At 37.3% G+C, this 26256-nt stretch overlaps 1 protein-coding gene across 3 annotated transcripts in view; it reads left to right on the forward strand.

Moving 5' to 3' along the window:
• The window catches only part of PHF6 (PHD finger protein 6), a 55593-nt gene extending 29538 nt beyond the window's left edge, over nucleotides 1-26055 (forward strand). The window contains exons 6-11 of one of the 3 annotated variants that reach the window (XM_010371670.2): nucleotides 10096-10262; nucleotides 10430-10573; nucleotides 11606-11710; nucleotides 13621-13754; nucleotides 22455-22584; nucleotides 22923-26055. In XM_010371670.2, the coding sequence (XP_010369972.1) occupies nucleotides 10096-10262; nucleotides 10430-10573; nucleotides 11606-11710; nucleotides 13621-13754; nucleotides 22455-22584 (680 nt within the window). In that variant the 3' untranslated portion in view covers nucleotides 22923-26055. Of the gene's footprint in view, nucleotides 1-10092; nucleotides 10263-10429; nucleotides 10574-11605; nucleotides 11711-13620; nucleotides 13755-22454; nucleotides 22585-22922 lie in introns of all 3 variants that reach the window. The other 2 variants (XM_030934433.1, XM_030934434.1) reach the window with 2 other exon arrangements.
• Nucleotides 26056-26256: the final 201 nt, after the last annotated feature.

Below are 26256 nucleotides of genomic sequence, written 5' to 3' on the forward strand. Positions count from 1 at the left end.
TGGGGAAAGTTTTGGTGGTCTGGATAGAAGATCAAACCAGCCACAATATTCCCTTAAGCCAAAGCCTAATCTAGAGCAAGCCTCTAATTCTTCAATTCTATGAAGGCTGAGAGAGGTGAGGAATCTACAGAAGAAAAATTTGAAGCTAGCAGAGGTTGGTTCATCAGATTTAAGGAAAGAAGTCTCCATAACAATAAAGATGCAAGGTGAAAGCAGCAAGTGCTGATGTAGAAATATAGTGAGTTATACAGAGGATCTAGCTAAGATCATTGGTGAAGTTGCCTATACAAAACAACAGATTTTTAATATCAATGAAACAGCCTTGTATTGGAGGAAGATGCCATCTAGGACATTCATAGCTAGAGAGACGTCAATGCCTGGACTCAAAGCTTCAAAGTACAGACTGAGTCTTGTTAGGGGCTAATGCAGCTGGTGACTTTAAAGCCAATCCTCATTTACCATTTAAAAAATCCTAGGGCCCTCAGAATTACAATAAATCTACTCTGTTTATGCTCTATAAATGAATGATAGCACATCTGTTTATAGCATGGTTTACTGAATATTTTAAGCCCACTCTTGACACCTACTGGTCAGAGAAAAAGATTCCTTTCAAAATATTACTGCTTATTGACAATGCATCTGGTCATCCAAGAGCTCTGACAGAGATCTGCAAGGAGATGAATGTTGTCTTCCTGTCATGCTAGTACAGCATTAATTCTACAGTCCATAGAGCCCATGGACCAAGGAGTACTTTGGACTTTCAAGTCTTATTATTTAAGAAATACATTTCATAAGGCTGTAGCTGCCATAAATACATAGTGATTTCTATGTTGAATCTGGGCAAGGTAATTAAAAACCTTCTGGAAAGGATTCATCATTCTGGATGCCATTGAGAACATTTGTGATTCAAGGACAGAGGTCAAAATATTGACGTTAACAGGAATTTGGAAGAAGTTTATTCCACCCCTCACGGATGACTTTGAGAGGTTCAAGACTTCGGTGGAGGAAGTCACTGCAGATGTGGTAGAAATAGTAAGAGAACTAGAATTAGAAGTGGAGCCTGAAGATGGGACTGGATTGCTGCAATCTCATGATCAAACTTTAACAGATGAGGAGTTTGCTTCTTATGGATGAGCAAAGAAAGTAGTTTCTTGAGATAGAGTGTACTTCTGGTGAAGATGCTGTGAACATTGTTGAAATGACAAAGGATTTAGAATATTCCGTAAACATGGTTGATAAAGCAGTGGCAGGGTTTGAGAGGATTGATTCTAATTTTGAAAGAAGTTTTCCTGTGGGTAAAATGCTATCAAACAGCATCTCATTCTATAGAGAAATATTTCACAAAAGAAAGAGTCCATCAGTGCGGCAAACTTCAATGTTGTCTTAATTTAAGGAATTTTCACAGCCACCCCATCCTTCAGCCATCCACCACCTTGATCAGTTAGCAGCCAACAGCATCAAGGCAAGACCCTTCACCAGCAAAAAGATTACAGCTTACTGGAAAGTTCAGATGATTGTTAGCATTTTTTTTAAGCAATAAAGTATTTTTAATGAAGGTACATACCTTTTTATATGCATAATGCTATTATACACTTAGTAGACTACAATATAGTGTAAACATAACTTTTAAATGCACTGGGAAACGAAAACATTCGTGTGATTTGCTTTACTGCGATACTTGCTTTACTGTGGTAGTCTGGAAGCAAACCCACGATATCTTGAAGATGTCTGTAAATACTGTGTTCTATATCATTATTATTCCTTTAAACTTCCACCTGCTTTTATCACCATCTTTTCATATGCTCTTCCTTAGATGACAATGGAATTTAAATTCTTTGTACTTTAACTTGGAAAATTTTAGTAGTGTATTCATATTGTGGTCTTTGCACCATGTAAAACTGACTCCATATTCTTTTTTTGTTTGTTTGTCTCATTCTTTCACCCCGGCTGGAGTGCAGTGGTGCGATCTTGGCTCACTGCAGCCTCCACCTCGCAGGTTCAAGCGATCCTCCCACCTCAGCCAAGTAGCTGGGATTACAGGCGCCCACCACCATGCCCGGATAATTTTTGTATTTTTAGTAGAGGCAGGGTTTTGCTACGTTGGCCAGGCTGGTCTCGAACTCCTGACCTCAGGTGATCTACCCGCCTCAGCCTCCCAAAGTGCTGAGATTACAGGCATGAGCAACTGTGCCTGGCCTACTCCATATTCTTTCTGATTCACCCATGTGCAGAGTACTGTGTTAGGCATTGTGTATGCTCATGTTTGATTTAGCACATTGTACAAACTTTCATTATAGGAAATTTCAAACTTAAGCAAAAGTAGAAATAACAGCATAACGTTTCATCTTTACCCCCCACTCACTTTCTTCATCTGGATTATTTTGAAGTAATCCCAGGCATCAGATTTCATTTTAGCACACTTAATTAATAATATATTTTGGGTGTATGCTACAAATTTGTGTATTCATGTGTATGTATATGTGCATGTGTTTGTATATGCATGTGTATGTGTATATATATTATATACACATATATATATAAATCATTTACCTGATACCTTTCCTGAAAAAGCAGGAAACTGAGTTCACAAATGACTCCGCACATACAGAGTAAATGCACATCACATTTACACTGGAAAAAGCAGGACGAATGTCCTCCAGTTTTCCTTTTGCAGCAACCATGAAGATTCAAAGCAGAGGTGGTGATGCTTGCCTCAACCTTAATGCTTGTCCTTCTTCTTTCTTTCTTTCTTTTTTTTTTTTTTTTAACTCTGACAAATAGTTATTGAGTGCCTGCAAAGTGTGAGCACCTTGGGGAATTTAAGAAAGAGTCCCCATGTGGACAAAGAGCTTACAGTCTACACAAGATATGCCAAGAGTATTAACTAACAAATATAATTTTATAGTTTACAAAACATTTTTCACAAGTAATTTCTTCAAGCAGCCTTGTAAGAAAGGTATTAACATTAGTCCCATTTGACACATGAGGACACTTGTGAATGGTAAGTAACTTAACCAAGTTAAGAGCTAGTAAGTGGCAATTTCAGACGTTCTGTCCAGTTATCCTTTCTACTTCACACTGTTAACTGATGGGAGAACTTAGGAGGAGGAAGGTGGAGCATAAACCAGGAAGTTGTAAAATGAGGAAAACATTGGTTACTAAGAGTAGAGAATCAGGAAAGGGACAGACAGGGCTTTACAGTACTAGCAAGAGAGTTGGTGTCCTGGTAAGTTGGGCATTCCCCTCCCCATAGGGGCCAGAAAAGAGCAGAAGGGTAATAGAGAGGGGCCTGGCCATTCTAAAGTGACACAGACATCTGCAAGCTGTGCTGATAAGAGGCTGGGAATGTTTGGTGGCTTGAGAAGGAGGACAACCCTATTTTGTCACCTACCTTATCAGCCTGGATTTTTAGAAATTGCAGTTGTGAATGCAAGTGTAAAGTTTTACCTTTTATCGTATTTATTTTGAATAGGTACATGAACATTGTACAAAAATCAGGCCTTCCTGTCACCTGTGCCCTTGTATCCTTTTCTGAATTCTTCTGCTAAAAGCAGACACTATCTGTGAGTTTCTTGTGTTTCCTTCCAGACCAATTATGTGCATACATAAGCATAACTGTTCTTTTTCTAACATCCAGGAGCATATGGAAATGTGTATTTCCATGACAATGAATATTACTATTTTAAGAGCATACTTGTAGTTATTCACTGACATATATGTATTTGTCCCAGCTCTGCCATTCTCTAGCTTTGTGACCTTGGGCAAAATTACTTAACCTTTCTAAACTTCCTTATCTGTAAAACAGGGCGGTGGAGGGTGAAGAGGGGGGATTGGGAAGATGACCGTTACAACTTTGTGGAGTGATTGTGAGGCTCAAATGAGATAATGCATATAAACCACATAGCGTATCTGGTATGGTGAAAACTCAAAAGCTCAGATGTTAGCTCTTACTATTCTATTTCCAACTTATACACACATATTTACAAATGAAAGCTGTAAAGATACTGTACAAGTGAGCAAAGATAAATGGAGAAAGATGTTCATCACATTTGTAACAGCAAAAACACTGAAAACTTACAAGTCATAACCATGGGGGCTGGTTAAATACGATGGATTACTATTAGCTCTTACATGGAAGGAGGTAAATTCCTATATACTGACATGGAAAGTTGTCAAGCTATATTAAGCGGAAAAAGCAAGATGCAGAATAGTGTGCTTAGAATACCATTTTAAAAACGTGTGCATATGCAGAGAAAATAATAGCATTTACTAAAAGCATCTTATATGCCAGGCACTGTTTTAAGTACTTTACGTGCACGAATTCATGTAATTAATTTAAGAACACCCTGAGGTAGGTTTCAGGTCCAAAGATACACAGTATGTGGAAGATCCAAGATTCAAACCCAGACTCTTATACACTGAAGTTGAGAAAAGAAGCAGTTAACAGTGCTTTCCTTGGTGGGAGGTCAGGAGGTTAGGGAGGGAGGCAGGTTAGGGAGACTGAGGAGCCAGCTGGAAGCACAGAGCAGGTGGAAGTAGAAGGTGAAAGGAAGATTTTCACTTTTTTTTTTTTTTTTTTTTTTTTTTTTTGAGACTTGCTCTGTCTCCCAGGCTGGAGTGCTATGGCGTGATCTCAGCTCACTGCAACCTCCGCCTCCTGGGTTCAAGTCATTCTTCTGCCTCAGCCTCCTGAGTAGCTGGGATTACAGACGTGCACCACCACACCCAGCTAATTTTTGTATTTTTAGTAGAGACGGGGTTTCACCATGTTGGTCAGGCTGGTCTTGAACTCCTGACCTCAAACAATCCACCCGCCTTGGCCTCCCAAAGTGCTGAGATTACAGGCGTGAGCCACTGTGCCCAGGCCTAACGATTTATCTATTAATAAAATTGTTTATATCTGTTTTTTCACGATTACAAATAATACTGCAACACCTTCCCTTATACATAATATACTTATGTACTTAAACGAGTGACTCTATGAGATAAAAGTCTTAGAAATGGGGTTGCCAAGTCAAAGGGTCTATGCATTTAACATGGGGAATGAGTACTGTCACGTTGCTTCTGAAACTGTTTACCCAGTTTATGTTCCCACCAACGTCAACTTCCCATACCTGTGCTAGGTATAAGTCTTTTTGTCTGATTATTTCTTTTAATTTTAATTTCCATTTTCACTGGTGAGGTTGGGCCTCTGTTCATGTTTTTTTTGTCATTTATATTTCTTTTGTGAATTGCCTTTTCCTATTCTTTGTGCATTTTCTCTTGGGGTTTGTCTTTTAAAAATTGATATGCAGGTAGGTGTTCTCTATAATATAGATATTCTGTCACTATATGCAAATGATCTTCCAATTTATTTATTTATTATTTTAGACAGAGTTTCGCTCTTGTCACCAGACTGGAGTGCAGTGGCGCGATCTTGGCTCACTGTAACCTCCGCCTCCCAAGTTCAAGCAATTCTCCTGCCTCAGCCTACCGAATAGCTGGGATTACAGGCACCCTGCCACCACGCCCAGCTAATTTTTGTATTCTTAGTAGAGACTGGGTTTCGCCATGTTGGCCAGGTTGGCCTCAAACTCCTGACCTCGGGTGATCTGCCCACCTCAGCCTCCCAAAGCGCCGGGGTTACAGGCCTGAGCCACCGCGCCGGGCCCAATGTATTTCTTTTAACTTAGTTTATGGTGCCTTTAGCTGTACAAAAGTTACTAATTTTTAGTCAAATCTCCCAGTCTTTTCCTTTAGGGCTTCTTATATGTCCTGATGCAAGATTATTTTTTAAAATTCTCCTCTATTTTCTCCTATTGTATTAATAGTTTACTTTACAATTAGATTTTTAATCCATCTGAACTTTTTCATATAGTATGAGGTATCCGCTTTTAAAAGGTGGATAGCCAGTTGTGCCATTATGTCTTTTCCACTCACCTGAAATGCCGCCATTACCATACTTTCAATTTTCATGTGCATGTGGGTCTGTTTTCAAACTTGGAGATTCTCTTCCACTGGTATGTGTCTATTCTTGTGCCAGTGGTTTAACTGCTATTGCTTTATAGTATATTTTGATATCTTCTTTTCAAAAGGATACTCTTGTGTATTCTTTTTTTCATCTTGTGTATTCTCATCCATTTTCCAGAAGACCACAGAATCAACTTTAAGTTTCATTTCATAAAGTCAGATTAGTGAGAGCTGATTTTCTGTCTATCACGTTCATTCAGAAACATAGTCTATCTCTCCATTTAGGGGCACTTGTTTTATGTTTTCTTTCTAACACATATTTTGTTGGGTTTATTGTACCTTTTTTTTTTAACTTGTATTTCAGATTCGGGGTACACGCACAGGTTTGTTACCTGAGTATATTATGTGATACTGAGGTTTGGAGTATGAATGATGCCATTACCCAGGTACTGGGCATAGTACCCAATAGTTAGTTTTTCAACCCTTGCCCTTGTCCCCCTCTCCTCCTTCTAGTAGTCCCCAGTTTCTATTACTGCCATCTCCATGTCCATGGGAACCCAGTGTTTAGCTCCCACTTATAAGTGAGAGCATGTTGTATTTGGTTTTCTGTTCCTGCCATATCCTTATTGCCACAAAGGACATTATTTCATTCTTTATTATGGCTACAGCGTATTCCATGTAGCAGGGCATTCCACTCCAAACCACATTTTCTTTATCCAGTCCACTGTTGATGGACATCTAGGTTGATTCCTTGTCTTTGCTATTATGAATAGTGCTGTGGTGAACATACCAGTGCATGTGTCTTTTTGGTGGAATGATTTGTTTCCTTTTGAATATATACCCAGTAATGGTGGTGTTGGGTCAAATAGTAGTTCCGTTTTATGTTCTTTGAGAAATTTCCAAACTGCTTTCCCCAGTGGCTGAGCTAATTTACATTCCCACCAACAGTGTATAAACGTTCCCTTTTCTCCACAGCCTCACTAGCATCTATTGTTTTTTGACTCTTTAATAATAGCCATCCTGACTGATGTGAGATGGTATCTCATTGTGGTTTTTATTTTAGCTTTTAATAACTATTTAAAGTCTGCTGTTTTGATAGGTGAAAATGATATATCACTTAATTTGCACTTTGATTCTGGAGAAGTTAAATATATTTAAACTGTGCTTATTAACTACTTATATTCTGAGAATTATCTGATTATATCCTTGATCTATTTTTCCATTTGGGTCTTAATCTTGTATGAGCTTATCATGTCAAAATGATACTAATTCTTTGTCAGAGGTACAGCAGAAGCAGATATTTTTCCAGTTTATTTTATTTTATTTTATTTTTATTTTATTTTATTTTATTTTTGAGACAGAGTCTTGCTTTGTCACCCAGGCTGGAGTACAGTGGCATGATCTCGGCTCACTGCAACCTCTGCCTCCTGAGTTCAAGTGATTCTCCTGCCTCAGCCTCCCTAGTAGCTGGGTTAACAGGCACACGACACCATACCCAGCTAATTTTTTTTTGGAGTTTTAGTAGAGATGGGTTTTCACCTTGTTGGCCAGGCTGGTCTCGAACTCCTGACCTCAAGTGATCCAACCACCTTGGCCAGCATGCCCAGCCTTTTTCCAGTTTATTGTCTGCCTTTTAATTTACCACTTTTTTTTTTTTTTTTTGAGACGGAGTCTCACTTTGTTGCCCAGGTTGGAGTGCAGTGGTGTGCTCTTGGCTCACTGCAAGCTCCGGCTCCCGGGTTCATGCCATTTTCCGTCTCTGCCTCCCGAGTAGCTGGGATTACTGACATGTGCCACCATGCCCAGCTAGTTTTGTATTTTTAGTAGATACAGGTTTCTCCATGTCAGTCAGGAGGGTCTCGAACTCCCAATCTCAGGTGATCCGTCCACCTTGGCCTCCCAAAGTGCTGGGATTACAGGCGTCAGCCACCGCACCCGGCCCAAATTTACCACTTTTTAATTTATACTTTTCAGAAGTTCGAAAGTCTAATATAGTTAAATATATTAATCTTTCGTGACTTTTACTATTGATGTTAAAGTTGTTAAAAATTTTTGTGGAATGATTTCATATTTAGAACAAATATGCCATGTGGGAAACTAATCATGTTGGCTTGATAATGGAATCAGTTCTTAAGTAATTTTTATAGATGTTTAATAATGTTATTTATTAAACATCTTATTTGTTTATTAATGTTATTTGTTAAACAACTATTAAATGTTATTTAATAGTGTTATGTATGGTGTTAGTGATGCTTATTTTCATAATAGATAACTGAATATATTATATGTGTATACATATGTATAAAACTGAATGTTTTATATATACATACACATAGATGTCTTAGAATGATTGAAACGGTTACGATTTTTCATTTTGAGAAATTTTAATATTTGGCAAGTGCAAGTAATTCTTTTTTGAGATGGAGTCTTGCTTTGTCACCCAGGCTGGAGTGCAGTGGCACAATCTTGGCTCAGTGCAACCTCTGCCTTCCGGGTTCAAGTGATTCTTCCGCCTTAGCCTCCCAATTAGCTGGGACTACAGGCGCGCACCACCACGCCTAGCTAATTTTTTGTATTTTTAGTAGAGATGGGGTTTCACCATATTGGCCAGGCTGGTCTTGAACTCCTGACCTCGTGATCTGTCCGCCTCGGTCTCCCAAAGTGCTGGGATTACAGGTGTGAGCCACCATGCCCAGCCAAGTGCAAGTAATTCTAACAGCTTTTAGTGAAATTCCGTGTATTAAAGATTGTCAATTTGAATATTTAAATTAAGTAGTATATTCTGACATGAAATTTGCTACTGTGTTAAGGAGAGGAAACATCTTTAATTGGCTTCTCTGTCTTCACAGGAAGTTATTCACATGAATTTATGTTGTTGCCTATAAAACACTATCCAATAACTTTTACCTTTTCCCCTTAACTCCCTCAGGTCCTACCACAGCTCTGTGAAGTTGCACTCGTGTATATTGTTATTAACTGTTTTGCAAACAACCTAATACTTGTAGTTCCCTTAGTTTATATATATTCAGGTATACCAACTGAATTGCCCTTTTCTTATAATAAATGTGCTTTCATTCCTAATAAACAACCTTCAAAGTAGTAGGAAAGATATTAACATCTGACCATAGGAGTTGATATGGTTTCTCATTGAGAAATTAGTCTCTAGAATTATAATCAATAACATGGTAAAGGAAAAAATGGTGAAGATATTAGAGCTGTACCTAAAACTTTCCATAGTTTGACCTTATGGCAAGTGAACATTTGGTTTTTATTACCCTTTTAAACACTAAATATTAATACATTATCTTATACAGAGGCCCTCAATAAATAAAATATTTATAGTAAACTACTGATGAAACACCTTTCATTATGGTAGAAATTCTTTTCAGATTACTGAGAAATGCAGTTCTCAAATTTCTGCGTAAGTTTTGCTTAATTCATTAAAGCATATGCAACTAACTAGCAACATACTTCTTTTACTGCTTGTATTAGAAATTCTTTTTGTACTTAATATTTGTTTAATTATTTGATCCATTAGTTCAATTGTAAATGACTTCCTTGTTGAATTTATTCATTCAGTTTTCATGATAGTTTGAAGAGTAATCTAGACCAATGTTATCCAATAGAACTTTTTTTGTGACAGTGACACTGTATATTTGCTGTCTAATACAGTTGCAACTAGCCACATGTAGCTAATAAGCTCTTATAGTGCAGTCAGTGTGACTATGAGACTGAAGTTTTAATTGTATTTAATTATAACTGACTTAATTTTTTTTAAGCCACATGTTGCTAGTGGCTACCACATTGGATAGCACAAATATATCTACTTTATTTTCATTTAGTTTTCCAAGTTACAATAAGTGTATTTTCTAGGTAAGTGTTCTACTTTTACAAACTCTTTGAAACCTGTGATAAAAAAAAAAATGCAAAAGCAAACTCTAAAAATTAATTTACTAAACTATTTGTATTTGATTTTTATTGCATTTATTTGAAACATTGGGTTGCTATATTGAGCATACCACAGACCATTTCTCCTCATTTCTGGAGACAGTTTCATTCTAAGGAGAAACATATGTCCTAAAGACCCATGAACTAATACTTATTTTGAGGTTGGTCCATAAAAGGTTTTTGTTCATTTTTAAGCAGCTGATTTAGAGGAAAGTTTTAATGAACATGAACTGGAGCCCTCATCACCTAAAAGTAAAAAGAAAAGTCGCAAAGGAAGGCCAAGAAAAACTAATTTTAAAGGACTGTCAGAAGATACCAGGTCCACATCCTCCCATGGAACAGACGAAATGGAAAGTAGTTCCTATGTAAGTAAAAAAAACTGTTGGATTCTTACTTTTTGTTGCACCATGAATATTTCATTTAAACTATCTATAGGTGAAGTTCATCATTTGAAATGTTAAATAAGCTTGAAATACTGATAGCATATTTTCATGATTTTTTTTTAAGTTCTTTTTTTCTTTTACATTTGCAGAGAGATAGGTCTCCACACAGAAGCAGCCCTAGTGACACCAGGCCTAAATGTGGATTTTGCCATGTAGGGGAGGAAGAAAATGAAGCACGAGGAAAACTGCATATATTTAATGCCAAGAAGGCAGCTGCCCATTATAAGTGCATGGTAAACATGGTTCTTTTAAGCCCAATTTTGTTTGTTTGTTTTTCTTTGTTTCCCCTGTGATCTAAAAGCCCAAATGATTTTTAAAAAATCATTTAGCTAGTAACCAAAAAACTTCCCCTACAAGCTTTAGTATTTTAGAGTTATGAATAGTATATCTTGTAATCCCAAATCTTAATAAAATTTAGATTTTGTTAAATTATAGCCTTTATGTTTTAGTAGGATTTGAAGTAATTCTAATTATAGTTACTGTAGTTAGGATAATCTGTAATTAATTATTTCATAACTGTAAAAATTTATAAGCATGTCATGAAATATATTTTAGACTTTTACTATAACCTAATAATTATCTCTGTTGTACTTAACACACTGTATTACAGTTATTCATTTATGAACTTACCTTCCCTAACAGACTCTTAAATTCCTTGAAGATAAGAATAAGTTTTTATCTTGATATCCTTAGATCCATGCCTGACTTACAGTACACATAAATATCTTTGACTTAGAGTGTATTGAATGACTCATCCCATTGATAAGGTTTTTAAAATTACATTATTTATGTCACAGGTTCTTAACCAGAGTACATATCATATTTACCTGGTGAGCTTTTTCCAAAATATGTGCATCTAGGAACCCTGTGGAATAGATCTCATATATGTCTAGTTTGAAAAACAAAATCCCCCAAGTGATTCTGATCTGCATCTATGGTTGAAATTTGCCAATTTAAATTGCTTTTTAAAACTTTGTGGAAATGTAAAGTAGTTGAAAATAGAGTGACATAGTTGAAATTTTCATTGCTTGAAGCGATTTAATCTTGGCTTCACACTGGCAGTCCTCATTTTTATTTCAATGTCCATCATTTTGGCTGTATTTTAATCAGACATGTAAATATATTAAAAATATTTGAGCAGATACTTGATTATTAAGGAAAGATTATCTTTCTTCAGAAATTAAATATAACACATTTGTTATCACATTTAATGTTTTTCTCATAAGGATTCTGAATGTTAATGTTCCTGCATTTTTCTTCTCTAGTTGTTTTCTTCTGGCACAGTCCAGCTCACAACAACATCAAGAGCAGAATTTGGAGACTTTGATATTAAAACTGTACTTCAGGAGATTAAGCGAGGAAAAAGAATGGTCTGTAGTTTTTATATTTGTTATGCAACATTACACTTGACTTGCTGCTTTAAATTTAGAGTACATCCCAAATTTATCCAGTCATCAGAAAATTTAATATAAAGTAGTTCATATGTTAAAGCAAAGTATATTGACTTATTTGTAATATAATAAAGGATGTTAATGTTACTGAAACTTATTTCTCTTTCTATGTAACTTCATTACTTAAGAGGATTATACTGAGAAGATTTATATACATTTCAAGGCATTTGCAAGCCTTTAACAATAAAATAAATGAAGATATGAATGTGACAAACTTTATTAAGTTTAAAATGTTACATTGTGTAAGCTTGCTTAAAGGAAATTTTTTTCAGGGCTTTCTTTTTAAAGTACACATACACAGGACTGCCTCTTAAAATGTTTGTCATAGCGTTACAAGTTTTTTTAAATAAAATAATATAAACTACACCTTAGGCTCATGTTGTTAAACATACTGAATTACCAACAAGTAGCTCTAAGAAATATTGGCATCTTTATTGATCACTTACTCCTTTATAGCTTATGAATGCTATAATATGTCAGTTGTCTCTAGAAATTAATTTTTAAATTTTTTGTTGGGAAATTTTCAAACATACCACAATTGGAAAGCCTAGTAACACGTATCTATCCATCATCTTGCTTCATCAATTACCAAAATTTGTGGCACTTGTTTCATATAGGCCTTTGTTGTTGTTGTTTTTTTGAGACAGAGTCTCACTCTGTCGCCCAGGCTGGGGTGCGGTGGTGCGATCTTGGCTCACTGTAACCTCTGCCCCCTGGGTTCAGGTGATTCCCGTGCCTCAGCTTCCCAAGTAGCTGGGATTACAGACATGCACCACCACACCTGGATAATTTTTGTATTTTTAGTAGAGACAGGGTTTCATTATATTGGCCAGGCTTCTCATGAACTCCTGACCTCATGCAATCCACCTGCCTTGGCTTCCCAAAGTGCTGGGATTACAGGCGTGAGCACCCAGCTGAAAAGGAAACTTTCATAACAGAGCCTGTGGTACTGAAAAAAGGAAAAACCACTTTATCGTATTGTTCAGAGCAGTGTTGTATAATACAGCTGAAGTCCAAATAGGTGACTAAGATAGCAATTCAATTATCTTGCCAACTTATTGTTTACCTCTGCACCATTGAGGGTTGGGGTAAACACTAACCTAGCATTTCCAAGTGTGCTCCAAAGGAATTTAGTTCATCAAGATGTTCCCCCACCCCTCCAGAAATAAAAGGGCATCTAGATTTCAATAAACTTGAAAACTGTTTACTCTATGCCCCCACCCTTGGAGAAAAGGCTGTGAGAAGTCCTGCAATAAAGTGATCTGCTTAACCTATCCTTTCTCAAACTTATTTGACTTGAAACCCCTTTTTCAACAGTTACCTTTTAATCTCCGAACGTTCTTCAGGCAAGGCTTATCTAGGCCAAACTGAGAAGTCTTGAAAAGATTTCAGCCCCTTTAGTCTCCCTCTGCACTTTTGTCTACTGGTAGTGATTCCTCTGTGGGGGAGCTGCTTTTCTGGTTTCTTATTCTTTCCCCTAATCATAATAGGAAAGGATCTGATCTTAGGGAGGAAAAGAAACCAACCACTAAAATATACAACATCATTCTTTTTGTGTATTTGGCAGTATTAAGAAGAGTCTTATCTACGTTTAGATGTCAGACCTGGGATGGTCAGTAGTTTTTTCTAACAAGCCGGCAGTTTATAAATGTTAAATAATAAAAACGTCAGGGGATGGCAATATTAGAGGGCTTATCAAAGTATGGTTTAAGTTGCAGCGTTATTTCAGTTATATGCTATGTGATAATTTCAGTGTATTCTTTTTCAATAGAAAATGGCTGCTGTTTTCTTGAAATACTGCTTACGATTATTTCTCTTTCCTTATACAGAAATGTACACTTTGCAGTCAGCCTGGTGCTACTATTGGATGTGAAATAAAAGCCTGTGTTAAGACTTACCATTACCACTGTGGAGTACAAGACAAAGCTAAATACATTGAAAATATGTCACGAGGAATTTACAAGTAAGAAAACAACAATTGTCTATTTCCCTAAACATGTTAGTAAGTAAAATAGATGACATTAGTTTACTCAATCTCTATTCTTAGGTGGTATTTAGTTAAGTATAGAATAGAATACTGAGCACATTGTGTAAGGAATGAGTACTACAATTGGCATTTTCCTCTGACTGCATATCCCTGGATTAGCATTCATCCATCCAATATTAGTTATGCTTCCTGTGTGCCAGCCATTGTGCTTGAAGCTGGGCATATAACAGTGATCAAAACTACATACACTGGGCCGGGTGCAGTGGCTCACATCTGTAATCCCAGCACTGGGAGGCCAAGGCGGGTGGATCACCTGAGGTCAGGAGTTTGAGACCAGCCTGACCAACATGGTGAAACCCCGTCTCTACTAAAATACAAAAATTACCCAGGTGTGGTGGCAGGCACCTGTAATCCCAGCTACTCAGGAGGCTGAGGCAGGAGAATCGCTTGAACCCAGGAGGGAGAGGTTGCAGTGAGCCGAGATTGTGCCATTGCACTACAGCCTGGGCAACAAGAAGCTTACAGTCTATTGGGAGAGACCTATTATTTAAGTGGCCAGACAAATATGCAATTACAACATAGCAGCATAAGTGTTCCAGAGAAGTTACAAAGTGTTATGAGAGCATGTAAGAAGGAAGAGGTAACCTAGTCTGTAGTGGGGAGTCTTTAAGAATTTTCTGAAGGAAATAGTGCTCAGCTTTAAGCTGAGATATTAAGGACAAAAGTGAGCCTTGGTTGGGAGAGGTATTCTGGGCAGAGAGAACAACATATGCAAGAGCCCTGGGTGAGACACAAGCAGAGGTGGAAATGGGAAGATGTGTTAGGAGGCTAGTGCTGGTGGTCCAGGTGAGAATTATTGGTGGCTTAGAATAGGATGTGATAGATAGAAGGCAAAAGGTTCTCTTGAGAAGATGGTGAAAAAATAAAGTTTGAAGATTTGGGATTGGGGGTCAGCCTCTTTTTTATGGGTCTTCCACTTACCCGTGCTGCCTTGGGCTAGGTGGTGTTAATGTAATGGTTCCATTTGTTTAATCAACTGGAGTATAAGTTGGCAGGTACTCCTGAAGTTTTTATTTGCTGTCTAGAGTTGTAAAGCACTTCCTTACTCTCACATGCCTAGAATGCAATAAACCAATAACTTCCGGGTCTAGTATTCTGTGTAAAAGACAATGTGCACAAGCAGTCACCAAGTCATTTGGGTGCCTACATAAGGCGCTATGCTACATAATAAAATTTGCCAAATTCTCTTTAATAATCAAGGCACAAATGTTTTCAAGTGAGTTCTATAAAGCCTTTAAGGAACAAATAATCCCAATGTTATTTAAGAGATCCAGCACATAGCAAGAGATGGAAAACTTACTGGTTCATTCTGTAAAGCTTACATAACTGTGGTACCAAACCTAACAAAGATACGTTAAAAGACAAACAAACAAACTGTAGACCAGTCTCCCTTTTTTTGCTTTGAGACAGGATCTGACTCTGTTGTCCAGGCCGGAGTGCAGTAGTGCGATCATGACTCACTACAGCCTTGACCTCCTGGCCTCACGTGTTCCTCCCACCTCAGCCTCCCAAGTAGCTGGGACTATAGCCCAGCTAATTTTTTTAATTTTTTTTTTTTTTTTTTGAGGAGGGGTCTTGTTATGTTGCCCAGACTGGTCTCAAACTCCTGGGCTCAAGTGATCTCCCTGCCTCAGTCTCCCAAAGTGCTAGGATTACAGGCATGAGCAATGCCCAGCCACAATCTCACTTTTATAAATATACAAAAATTCTAAATAAAATATTAGTAAATCAAATCCAGCTCTGTATTCTAAGAATTGAAAGACTGTTCAGGCTGGGCAGAGTGGCTCACACTTATAATCTCAACACTTTGGGAGGCTTAGGTGGGAGGATTGCTTGAGGCCAGGAGTTCCAGATCAGTGCAGGCAACAAAGCGAGACTCTCGTCTCTATATAATTTTAAAAATAGAAAGAAAAAAGACTGTTCAAAATTAGGAAATATATTAATATAATGTGTTAGTAGAGTAAATAAAAATCTTATCACCTTCCTTATAGATGGTGAAAAGACATTTGATAACATTCAACATCAGTTTCTGAATTTTAAAGTAACAAGTGCTCTTGGTAAGCTAGGAATCTTAATAGGTGTTTATGAGAAAAACAACAGCAAATAGCTTATTTGTTGTTAAAGTAAAGGAGCAATGGTTCTTAACCAGGAGTGAGCCTCAGAATCACTGTGGGGTGGATAAGACCCTCTTTTAAAATGTTCATGCCTGAGCCCTACCCGTAGAGATTTAAATTTAGTAGGTCTGGATTGGGGCCCAAACCATGCACTTTTATGACTCCCCAGGTGATTCTTATGTTCATCTCTAACTGAAAACCATTAGACTATACTTTAATTCAGATTAGGAAGAAGACAAGGATGCCAACTACTAGCATGACTTTTAACATTCTTCTAGAGGGTTAAGCTGATGCAAGACAAAAAGAAAGAGGCCCAGTGCAGTGGCTCACGTCTAAAATCCCACACTTGGGGAGGCCGAAGCAAGAGGATTGCTTGAGGCCAGGAATTCGAGACCAACCTGGGCAACATAGTAAGACCCATCTCTACACAACATTTAAAAATTGGCCACGCAAAGTGGCACACTCCTGTAGCCCCAGCTACACAGGAGGCCCACACTGGAGAATCGCTTGAGCCCTGGAAGTAGAGACCAGCCTGGGCAACATAGTGAGAGACCCTGTCTCAACTTAAAAAATAAGGCCGGGCGCAGTGGCTCACGCCTGTAATCCCAACACTTTGGGAGGCTGAGTGGCAGATCACGAGGTCAGGAGTTTGAGACCAGCCTCAAGATTGCCCCACTGCACTCCAGCCTGGGCAACAGAGTGAAACTCCATCTCAAATAAAAATAAAAGTAAATAAAAGTGTGTAATAAAATGATCAATATTTGTTATTTATATCATTATCTACCAAGAAAATTCAAAGGAATCAACTTTGAATTTATTAAAATTAGTAAGAGCTCAGTAAGATTGCTGAATATGAGATGACTTTTAAAAAACAATTCCAGTAATAACTAGTTAGAAAATGTAAACGAAAATCGTCTGCCATACTCCGCCAAACACACATACACTAAAGATGAATTTTTTCCATTTAAAAAAAGCAGACACACAAAGCTTTGTTTTGGGGCATGGGTGGGGAGACAGGGTCTCACTCTGTTACCCAGGCTGGAGTGCCACTACATGATCATGGCTCACTGCAGCCTCCACCTCCTGGGCTCAGGTGATCCTCCCACCTCAGCCTCCTGAGTAGCTGGGACTGCAGGCACACGTGACCATGCCTGGCTAATTTTTGCTATTTTTTTGTAGAGACAAGGTTTCACCATGTTGTCCAGGCTGGTCTCAAACTCCTGGACACAAGTGATCCACCCACCTGCGCCTCCCGAAGTGCTGGGATTACAGCTATGAGCCACCATACCTGGCCAAAAATTACATTTTACAAAGGACTGAAATGAGTGGTGAAATATATTATGTTCCTTGATAGAAAACTCAGCTTCGAAAGACACCTATTCTCACCAAATGTATAAATTTGGTATAATTTTGATCAAATCCAAATTTTTTGACAGTTTTATTTGAAAGGCTAAATGTGATAATAATTTTCACTTGTAATGGTTGTGTTTACCTTATATAACAGAAAAAAAAAAATAGCAGCTTAACAAGAGAGAGGGTTGCTTTCTCACCTAAAAGACATGCAGAGAAAAGCAATCCAGATGTGGTAGGCAATTTTTCAGTGTCGTCAAAGACCTACATCACCATCCTTCTGCTCACCCCTCCTTAAGGTCTCCTTCCACATATGTGTGTGTATGTTTTTGTGTACGTAGAAAAATCTCTAGAAACGTATTCAACAAGCTTAATGGTTATATTACTTCTCATTAGTTACATAGGGATGGAGGAGAAGAGGCAAGTTTATATTCTCCATGATAGGATTCTGTGGTGTTTGAATATCTTCATGAGCAGTATATTATTATTAAAGTAGCCATTAACATTTTAAAATAACAGGCTGATTTTAAATATCCAAAATCAGATTATATGGAGAACTATTATATTTAAAATGTAACTTTTAGATGCTTTTATTATAATAGTTTTAAATGGAAAATATTTCCATTTTCATTTTGGAAGAAAAATGGAAATATAGATGAGAAAAAATACTTAATGTCAACTTTAAGTCTACCACGCAGAGGTAATAATTTTAAATCTTTTGGAATGTTTTCTCTTAGACATTTATGTGATTATGTGCGTGTATTTATAAAAACAAGATTTTCTGCTGCTCTGCCTATGGGGCAGCCATCCTTTTATTCCTTTGCTTTCTTAAAAAAAAAAAAAGATTTTCTTATCTATGCCATTTTATAATCTCTTTTCCACTTATCTGAGACATTTTTGTGTGACATTAATCAATTTTACATCTTGGTTTTTTTTGGTTTTTGGGTTTTGTGCTTTTTTTTTTTTTTTTTTTTTTGAGACAGTCTCACTCTGTCACCTAGGCTGGAGTGCAATGGTGCGATTACAACCCATTGCAGCCTCAACCTCCCAGGCTCAGGTGGTCCTCTCACCTCAGCCTCCCAAGTAGCTGGGACCTCAGGGGCACCCCATTATACCCGGCTGATTTTTTTTGTACAGACGAGATTTCACCATGTTGCCCAGTCTGGTCTCAAACTCCTGGGCTCAAACGATCCACCCGCCCCAGCCTCCCAAAATGCTGGGATTACAGCATGAGCCATTGTGCCCAGCCTACATCTATTTTAATGATTGCATGGTATTCCATTATATAGGTATATCAGTTAATTCTGTTGGTTCCTTTTTCAGACATCTAGGTTGTTTTTGCTTTTTAGCTATTAGACAACCATATTTCAGTGACCCTCTCAAAACAAAAATATTTGTACTTGGATCCATAATGATTTGAATTGCTCTTTTACTTTTTTCCTGTTGAGATTTATTTCTGCAATCCACTTGTAATGTGGATTCCAGATAGAGACCATTGAGTTCAAATGAGAACCCATATAGGTGGGTAGTTTGGCAAGAGAAGAAGGAACAAATAGGAGGAAATGCAGGGAGGAATATTTCTGAATGAAATGGCTTCCCTGGCCAGGTGTGGTGGCTCACGCCTGTAATCCCAACACTTTGGGAGGCCAAGGCAGGCGGATCACGAGGTCAGGAGATCGAGACCATCCTGGCTAACATGGTGAAACCTGTCTCTACTAAAACTTCAAAAAATTTGCCAGGCGCGGTGGTGGGCCCCTGTAGTCCCCAGCTACTCAGGAGGCTGAGGCAGGCAGAGCTTGCAGTGAGCAGAGATCGTGCCACTGCACTCCAGCCTGGGGCGACAGAGCGAGACTCCGTCTCAAAAAAAAAAAAAAAAAAAGAAAAGAAAAAAAAGAAATGGCTTCCCTGTCTCCTAACTATGGCTTTTCTTCCTTACCAGCCCTTTCTGGGTCCTGACTGTATTCCTATTCAAAAGACGAGGGAGGGGTACATAATAATTGTTATTTATGTTTATCCTGTTTTATTGTATTTATTGTATTTTTAACCATTTAAATATGGATTCTTTTTTTTTTTTTTTTTTTTTTGAGACGGAGTCTCGCTCTGTCACCCAGGCTGGAGTGCTGTGGCCGGATCTCAGCTCACTGCAAGCTCCGCCTCCCGGGTTTACGCCATTCTCCTGCCTCAGCCTCCGGAGTAGCTGGGACTACAGGCGCCCGCCACCTCGCCCGGCTAGATTTTTGTATTTTTTTAGTAGAGACGGGGTTTCACCGTGTTAGCCAGGATGGTCTCGATCTCCTGACCTCGTGATCCGCCCGTCTCGGCCTCCCAAAGTGCTGGGATTACAGGCTTGAGCCACCGCGCCCGGCCTAAATATGGATTCTTTTAAAATGTCAGCCTCCCACTATAAAAAATGGAGTTCTGGCCGGGCACGGTGGCTCATGCCTGTAATCCCAGTACTTTGGGAGGCCGAGGCGGGTGGATCATGAGGTCAGGAGATCGCGACCATCCTGGCTAACACGGTGAAACCCCATCTCTACTAAAAATACAAAAAGTTAGCCAGGCGTGGTGGTGGGCGCCTGTAGTCCCAGCTACTCGGGAGGCTGAGACAGGAGAATGGTGTGAACCGGGAGGCGGAGCTTGCAGTGAGCCCAGATGGTGCCACTGTATTCCAGCCTGGGCGAAAGAACGAGACTCTGTCTCAAAAAAAAAAAAAAAGGAGTTCTGTGACAGCAGGGACCTTGTTTGACCAGTTGACACCTGTGACCTTGGCACCTAGACTAGTGAAGGCCATATAAGGGCCTATGGGAAATATTCTGCAAGTAAAAACTAATCCCGTAAAATGATTAAAAGTTGCTCCAACAACAAAGCACTTGCCCTTTTAGAGGAAACTTTCTATTAAAAAGATGATTTTCAAATGTAAACAAAAACAGAATAGTATAACAAGTCCTCATATCAGCAGTTACCAAGTTACTGCCACAGTTGCTTTATCTAATTGTTTATTTTCCTGGAGTATATTGTTTATTTTCCTGAAGTATATATATTAAAGCAAAATTCCAGATCCCTTGTCATTATATAATTATTATTCCATTATCGCACTTTGTAAAATTAACAATTATTTCTTAGTATCATCTTATACCCAATCCATTTTCACATTTGCCCAGTTGTGTAAAAAAAATCTCATTTTAGACTTAATTTGTTCAAATCTGGATACATGCAAGGTCCATCCATTGCATTTGATATGTCTCTTAAGTCTAAATACGGACAAATACTTGTCCCCTTACTTATTGAAGAGCCTCGATAAATTGTCCTAAGTCCCACATTCTAGATTTGTCTCTTTGCCATTTCATGATGTCATTTTACTTGTGTCTCTATCCCTCTCTCCCATTTCTTGTAAACTAGAAGTTGGTTCAGAAGTTTAATTAGATTCAGGTTATATTTTATGGGAAGATTCTTCGTAGGTGCTATTGTGTAGGAATCTCACTCTTGATATTTAAACTCATGATTTAAAAATGTAAAAAGAGGTAGTTCCCAATGTGTAGTATTTGAAGTGTACAAATTCTCCCTAGCTCTTTGAAAGTTATTGAAAATGTTTTAAGACTAAAAAGAAAAATAATGAACAAAACTAAAGTCAGTTGTTATTGTTGTCTACTGTGTCCTGAACCCCACCTTTGCCTTTTATTCTACTCAAATATTAGACTTAGTTTAGATAATCTAAACTAGACATGTGAATTCCTAGATGATTTCTTTTATCTATTGCTGACCACAAGAGGGCATCCAGTGAACATGTTCTAAGCATTCTTCCATTGTTGTCTTATGTATAATAGACATAAAACTGAGGAATCGCCTCCCACTCATAGGTGGGAATTGAACAATGTGAACACTTGGACACAGGGTGGGGAACATCACACACCGGGGCCTGTCGTGGGGTTGGGGGGAGGGGGGAGGGATAGCATTAGGAGATATACCTAATGTAAATGACAAGTTAACAGGTGCAGCACACCAACATGGCACATGTATACATATGTAACAAAACTGCACATTGTGCACATGTACCCTAGAACTTAAAGTATAATACAAAAAGAAAAAAAGGGCTCAAATCAGCCTGCCCTTGTTTGATTGTCCAAATCACCTATATTATGATTTTTATTAAAAACTTAATGAACTTTAAATATACAGTCTGTATACCCAAATAAAAGGTTAGAACCAAGCATGATAATCAAAGTGTCACTCCAGAGATAACTTGCCAGATTTAAAGGGGAAAACCTACCTTTACAATGGAGAAATCTGGCCATCACCACTACTTTAACCAAATGATCAAACATAGTGTTACCCAGTAGCAGGATATTTTGAAATTAGATGCCTCCTGAAGTATGCAGGATTGCCTACAAAATGTCTTGACTGAAAAAGAAAAGCTGAACCTGAAGCTGACCAAGCCCTTAGACCTTATTCCCAGTGTATAAGAAATACAGGGCGAGAGAGAACCAAATAAAACAGTACCACAATTAGACAAGTCCAGAATGTGCTACAGTTGACAGACTGTCTGGTCGGATCTCATCCTAAAAAGTCAGTGTCATGTAAAAACAAGAAGTTGGAAGGACCAGTCTAAATTAAAAGAGACATAGCCAAATGCAGTGCCGGAAAACTGTTAGATGACTCATGTAGGTATTCCAGTGAAGGCTAGGATGCTGATAATGAAAAGACATTTGAAGAGTTTGAGTAAAATTGTTTCATCAAATGTGAGCAGAAGGCAGCAGTATAGATAGAATATATATTTCCTGAAATGTGATTTTGAATTAAATATATGAAACAAATTTATAGAATTTGATTATTTCATCAGTATACCTGAAGGTTGGTATTTTTAAGTTGGCCAAAACTTTGCTTTTAATCTCATTGGGCAAAATGAGGAATTGCTTTATGATAACTGTCATCTTAAACCAGAGATTTTGTTTCAGATGAACTTTTATTATCTCAATAGTAGTGTGTTTTCCTATCTTTTAGATAAAAATGGGTCTGTAACTAATTGGGGAGTATTTTCTAAAGTGTGGATGAGGAAACTCATGTTTTAAATGGGCACTAGCCTCATCCACTAATGTTGGTAGGAATGTTCAACAGTGACAAAGCATTTTGAGATTTTTGCCTTTCATCGTTATAGACTATACTGTAAAAATCATAGCGGAAATGATGAGAGAGATGAAGAAGATGAGGAACGAGAGAGTAAAAGCCGAGGAAAAGTAGAAATTGATCAGCAACAACTAACTCAGCAGCAACTTAATGGAAACTAGGTATGAAAGTTAATTATATGGGATCTGTTGTGAGGATACAATACACGCTGATATATACATGTTGAAGTAATGGTATGCAGTAAGATTTTTTTAAATCCTATTATGTTTAGTTAAGAGCATGTTACTAAAATGCTGAGGATTTTGTAGGCTTGCATAGTAGTTTTTTTTTTTTTTTTTAACTAGCTGATTTTGTAACCGTAAAAACAAGCTATCTGCTTTATCAATAAGTGTAGTTGTAATGTCAAATCAATAAGATAATCACACTCCTCAATAACATTATATTGATTGTGTTCCCCTCCAGCATCATATTTTACATTTTTTTATCATCTTTTAAACAGGTTCATGGGACAGAGTTAGAAAACTGGGAATGAATAAGACATCCATAACTACTATTCTTTTTTCACTGTTTTCTAAAATCAAAAAGGGTTTGTAACTTTTTACTGCCCAACTCTTAGATCCTTCATTGAACTGCCTAAAAATGTCTTGTTTGTTTTATGAGCCTTCACCAGAAGGCTGAGTTTGACATGTTGATATTACTTAGCTATAGTTTGCAGTTTCTGGGAAGCAGCTGAAACACTATTAACCCTGTGTATAGTGTCAACAGTTAAAGCAGATGAAACAAAGTAAGCTATATTTCTGGACTGAACAAAGTTCTGCTGTTTAGAGTGTTTAAGTTTGTTTAGTGGATCCATACTCAAAGGAAAGCATAAGCAAATTTTCCTTTACAATGCAAACATGCCACTGGTGGCAGCACGTGGTAATTTGTGAATTTTTTTTTTCACACTCAAGTAATGGAGGCTAGAAATGAAGAGAACCTTCTTTTTCTCTTGGCTTTAACAGCACATGCTAAAAATCTCTTCCAAGAAGTACGCTAAAGCTTTTCATTTGGTTCCTGTTAAAGTTGTTCTCACTGACCAGCATGGACTCAGGCAACTGCTAATTATAAGCTATGAGCTCCAGTGCTTTTGCCAAAATTCTCTTGACAGCACACCTCCTCTCTTTCTATGTTATACAGAGGACTTCTGGCAAAATGATTGAGTCCTTCAAGTTTAAACTAACATTTGGCAACAGCAAATTAAATGTTTTTAAGATGTAAAGAAAGGGTTACCGCTTGCTAAGGACTTCAGACATCATGTCCGAGACGTGTTCCTCTCAAGTGCCCTGTTGTGTGGAACACTTCCCATACTGGCGCAAAGTACGTAAGGAGGTCTCGTGCTGTAGGAGTAAAAAAGTCTTTGCATAAAACAGTATTTATTTTTACTTTTGTGACCACTATTTTAGAAACTTTATTTAATATTTTAATGTTTTCAGTCATTGCTTTGGTTATCTATAAAATAGGCTTTTGTGCCCTACTTTTCTTCTTGTAGGGTTTGGTGGTGTTTTATCGATTGTCAGAATTGGTTTTGAAAGCCTAAGAACCCAGCTTTTTAGAAAGGATTTTCACACTGGCATTTCTAGGTAGTGATATTTTCTTCCACTTACCTGCTGAAGCACATTTATGCATTTCTTTATGGCAAAACCAAATAACTTTAGTTGTGGTCTGCCTGATATTACCATAGCACCTCAATACCAAGGGAAGGGATTTTGACTAGTTGAATTATTAAGCCACCGCAATAAAGCAGATTTTTAAATAAGGAATAATCATGTTAACTTGACTGTACATTGAGATATTCTACATCTGATAGAGCAGCATTTTTAAAATGTAACAGGTGGAAAATTACACTGTGCTTAATGACTGCTTTTTTTAAAAACTGTGAGTCCCTTAAGGTCATGTTTGTCAAGTGTGTATTCACACATTTACTTAAATCAAGGGACTCAATGCTTGCTTTTATTTTAACCATCTTTTACTATTTTTAGAAGGAAACTAGCTTTAGTAGTGGGTTGCCCTGTATGTTTTCTCTTTTTGCTCTTAATATGCCATTAGGTTTTTGTGTGTATGTGATTTTCAAAATTCATGACTTGAAGTGCAAGGACAGATCTAGCTGTTTGTTTACCAAGCTATGTGACTTCTCCCAAAGGATCTGTACTTTCTTTCCTTACAACAGCTTGAAAATCATTATTTTAAAATCCTTAAATCACTGTGTCTAGATCATTTTTTACATTGTGTGCCATAGACTTACCCATGGGACAACAGAGCTCCTTCATTTTTGAACAACTACTGTAATCATTTTTTTTTTTTTTTAGGAAAAATGGAAGGTGCCAGGGGTAATCATGGCCAGTCAATAATTATATAAAGGAGTTCAAATACTATAGCTGTCAGTTGATGAATTTGTTATGTAGTAAAATGTATGACTTTGTATGGGTTTCTTCAGCCCTTTTTCTGCCACTAGCAACCAGAATAGCACTTTACCTTTTGGTTGGCTAGATAAGTGGCTGACTACCTGTTTTTCTCACTGTGGTGTGATTGGCTAAACAATCTTGCATTAAAAATTCAAATGTAAATTGAATTCACATGAAAAATCATGTTTGGTTGTAAACCTCCAATGTTTTGATTCTCTAATCATGTTTTCGTCACATGCTGAGTAAAAGTGCCTTACAATGTAAAAATTGTACAGTACTTATGTTCCCAAGTAGCATCATCATCTTCTGGGTAGTAATTACATTGTGGTATTAATATTTAGAAAAATGGACCTCAGCAGTGTATTTACTGTACATCTCTTAAGTCTTTAACTGTAGTTTTAATAAGCATGACATTATTTGATAAGTATATAACATTTACATCATTTCAAAAAATACTGCCGTTACTGTCTTTTATGCATATTTTAGCCTGAAATTTTGAAGCGTCTTTTTTCTTTCTTTTTTCTTTTTTTGTTTTGTTTTTTGTTATTGATATTAAACAGTGTAATCTTTGCAAGCGTATATTGAAGATTATTCTGGAGCATTTATTGCCTTACCAGAAATGTTAGTAGGAAATGTTCTTTAGAGTAGAAAGATAGACTTGAGTTTCTATACTTTTAATAAGAGCTCTTTGTTCCTGGGGGTAGGGGGGTAGGGGTGAATTTTACTTTCATCTCAAGTTATTAAAAACCCACAACTGAGGTAAATTTTATTTCAAGGATCAGCAGTTTTAGAATTTCAGATAGTACTTGCTCAGAAGTACATGCTACTCAAGATATTAAGAGATAACAAGATCTGTAGATCTGCTATTGAATCAAAATCTGTGTACTTGAACAAATGTGTGAATCTCAAATATCTCAAAGCAAAAGAAAAAGTGTTCTAGAGTGTTGTTGCTTTTTAAAAAAAGCACTGAAGTTAGACCAAGGTATACAGTTTTGTTCTAACAGACATTTAGGTTAATTGTAAAGATAAGGAATGCATTATGGGTCAAAAATCAAACATTCCTCTCATGTTATGTATATTTTGTTCCTGTTATATTGGCTTTATTTTCAAAATTGTAGTTTGTAGTATTAGTTTCCTTTTATTGGTATTCTTGCATATACTATTCATTCAATAAATGACTTATGACTTTCATATTTGTTTGTCTTTTTTGTGAAAGTGTATACTGAAGCTTATTTGATAACAGCAATAGTATTGTGTTCCTTTTAATCTTGCTTTATTTCAGAGTAAAATGCCTAGCTTAATAACTTTTCATTAAACAAATGTGGGAGAAAAAAATGTGAATTTGAATTCAGTTCAAAGTTTCACAATATAAAGGTTTTATCATGGAGAGAA

Source organism: Rhinopithecus roxellana, chromosome 7, assembly GCF_007565055.1.
Source record: "Rhinopithecus roxellana isolate Shanxi Qingling chromosome 7, ASM756505v1, whole genome shotgun sequence".
In the NCBI taxonomy this organism is placed as follows: Eukaryota; Metazoa; Chordata; class Mammalia; order Primates; family Cercopithecidae; genus Rhinopithecus; species Rhinopithecus roxellana.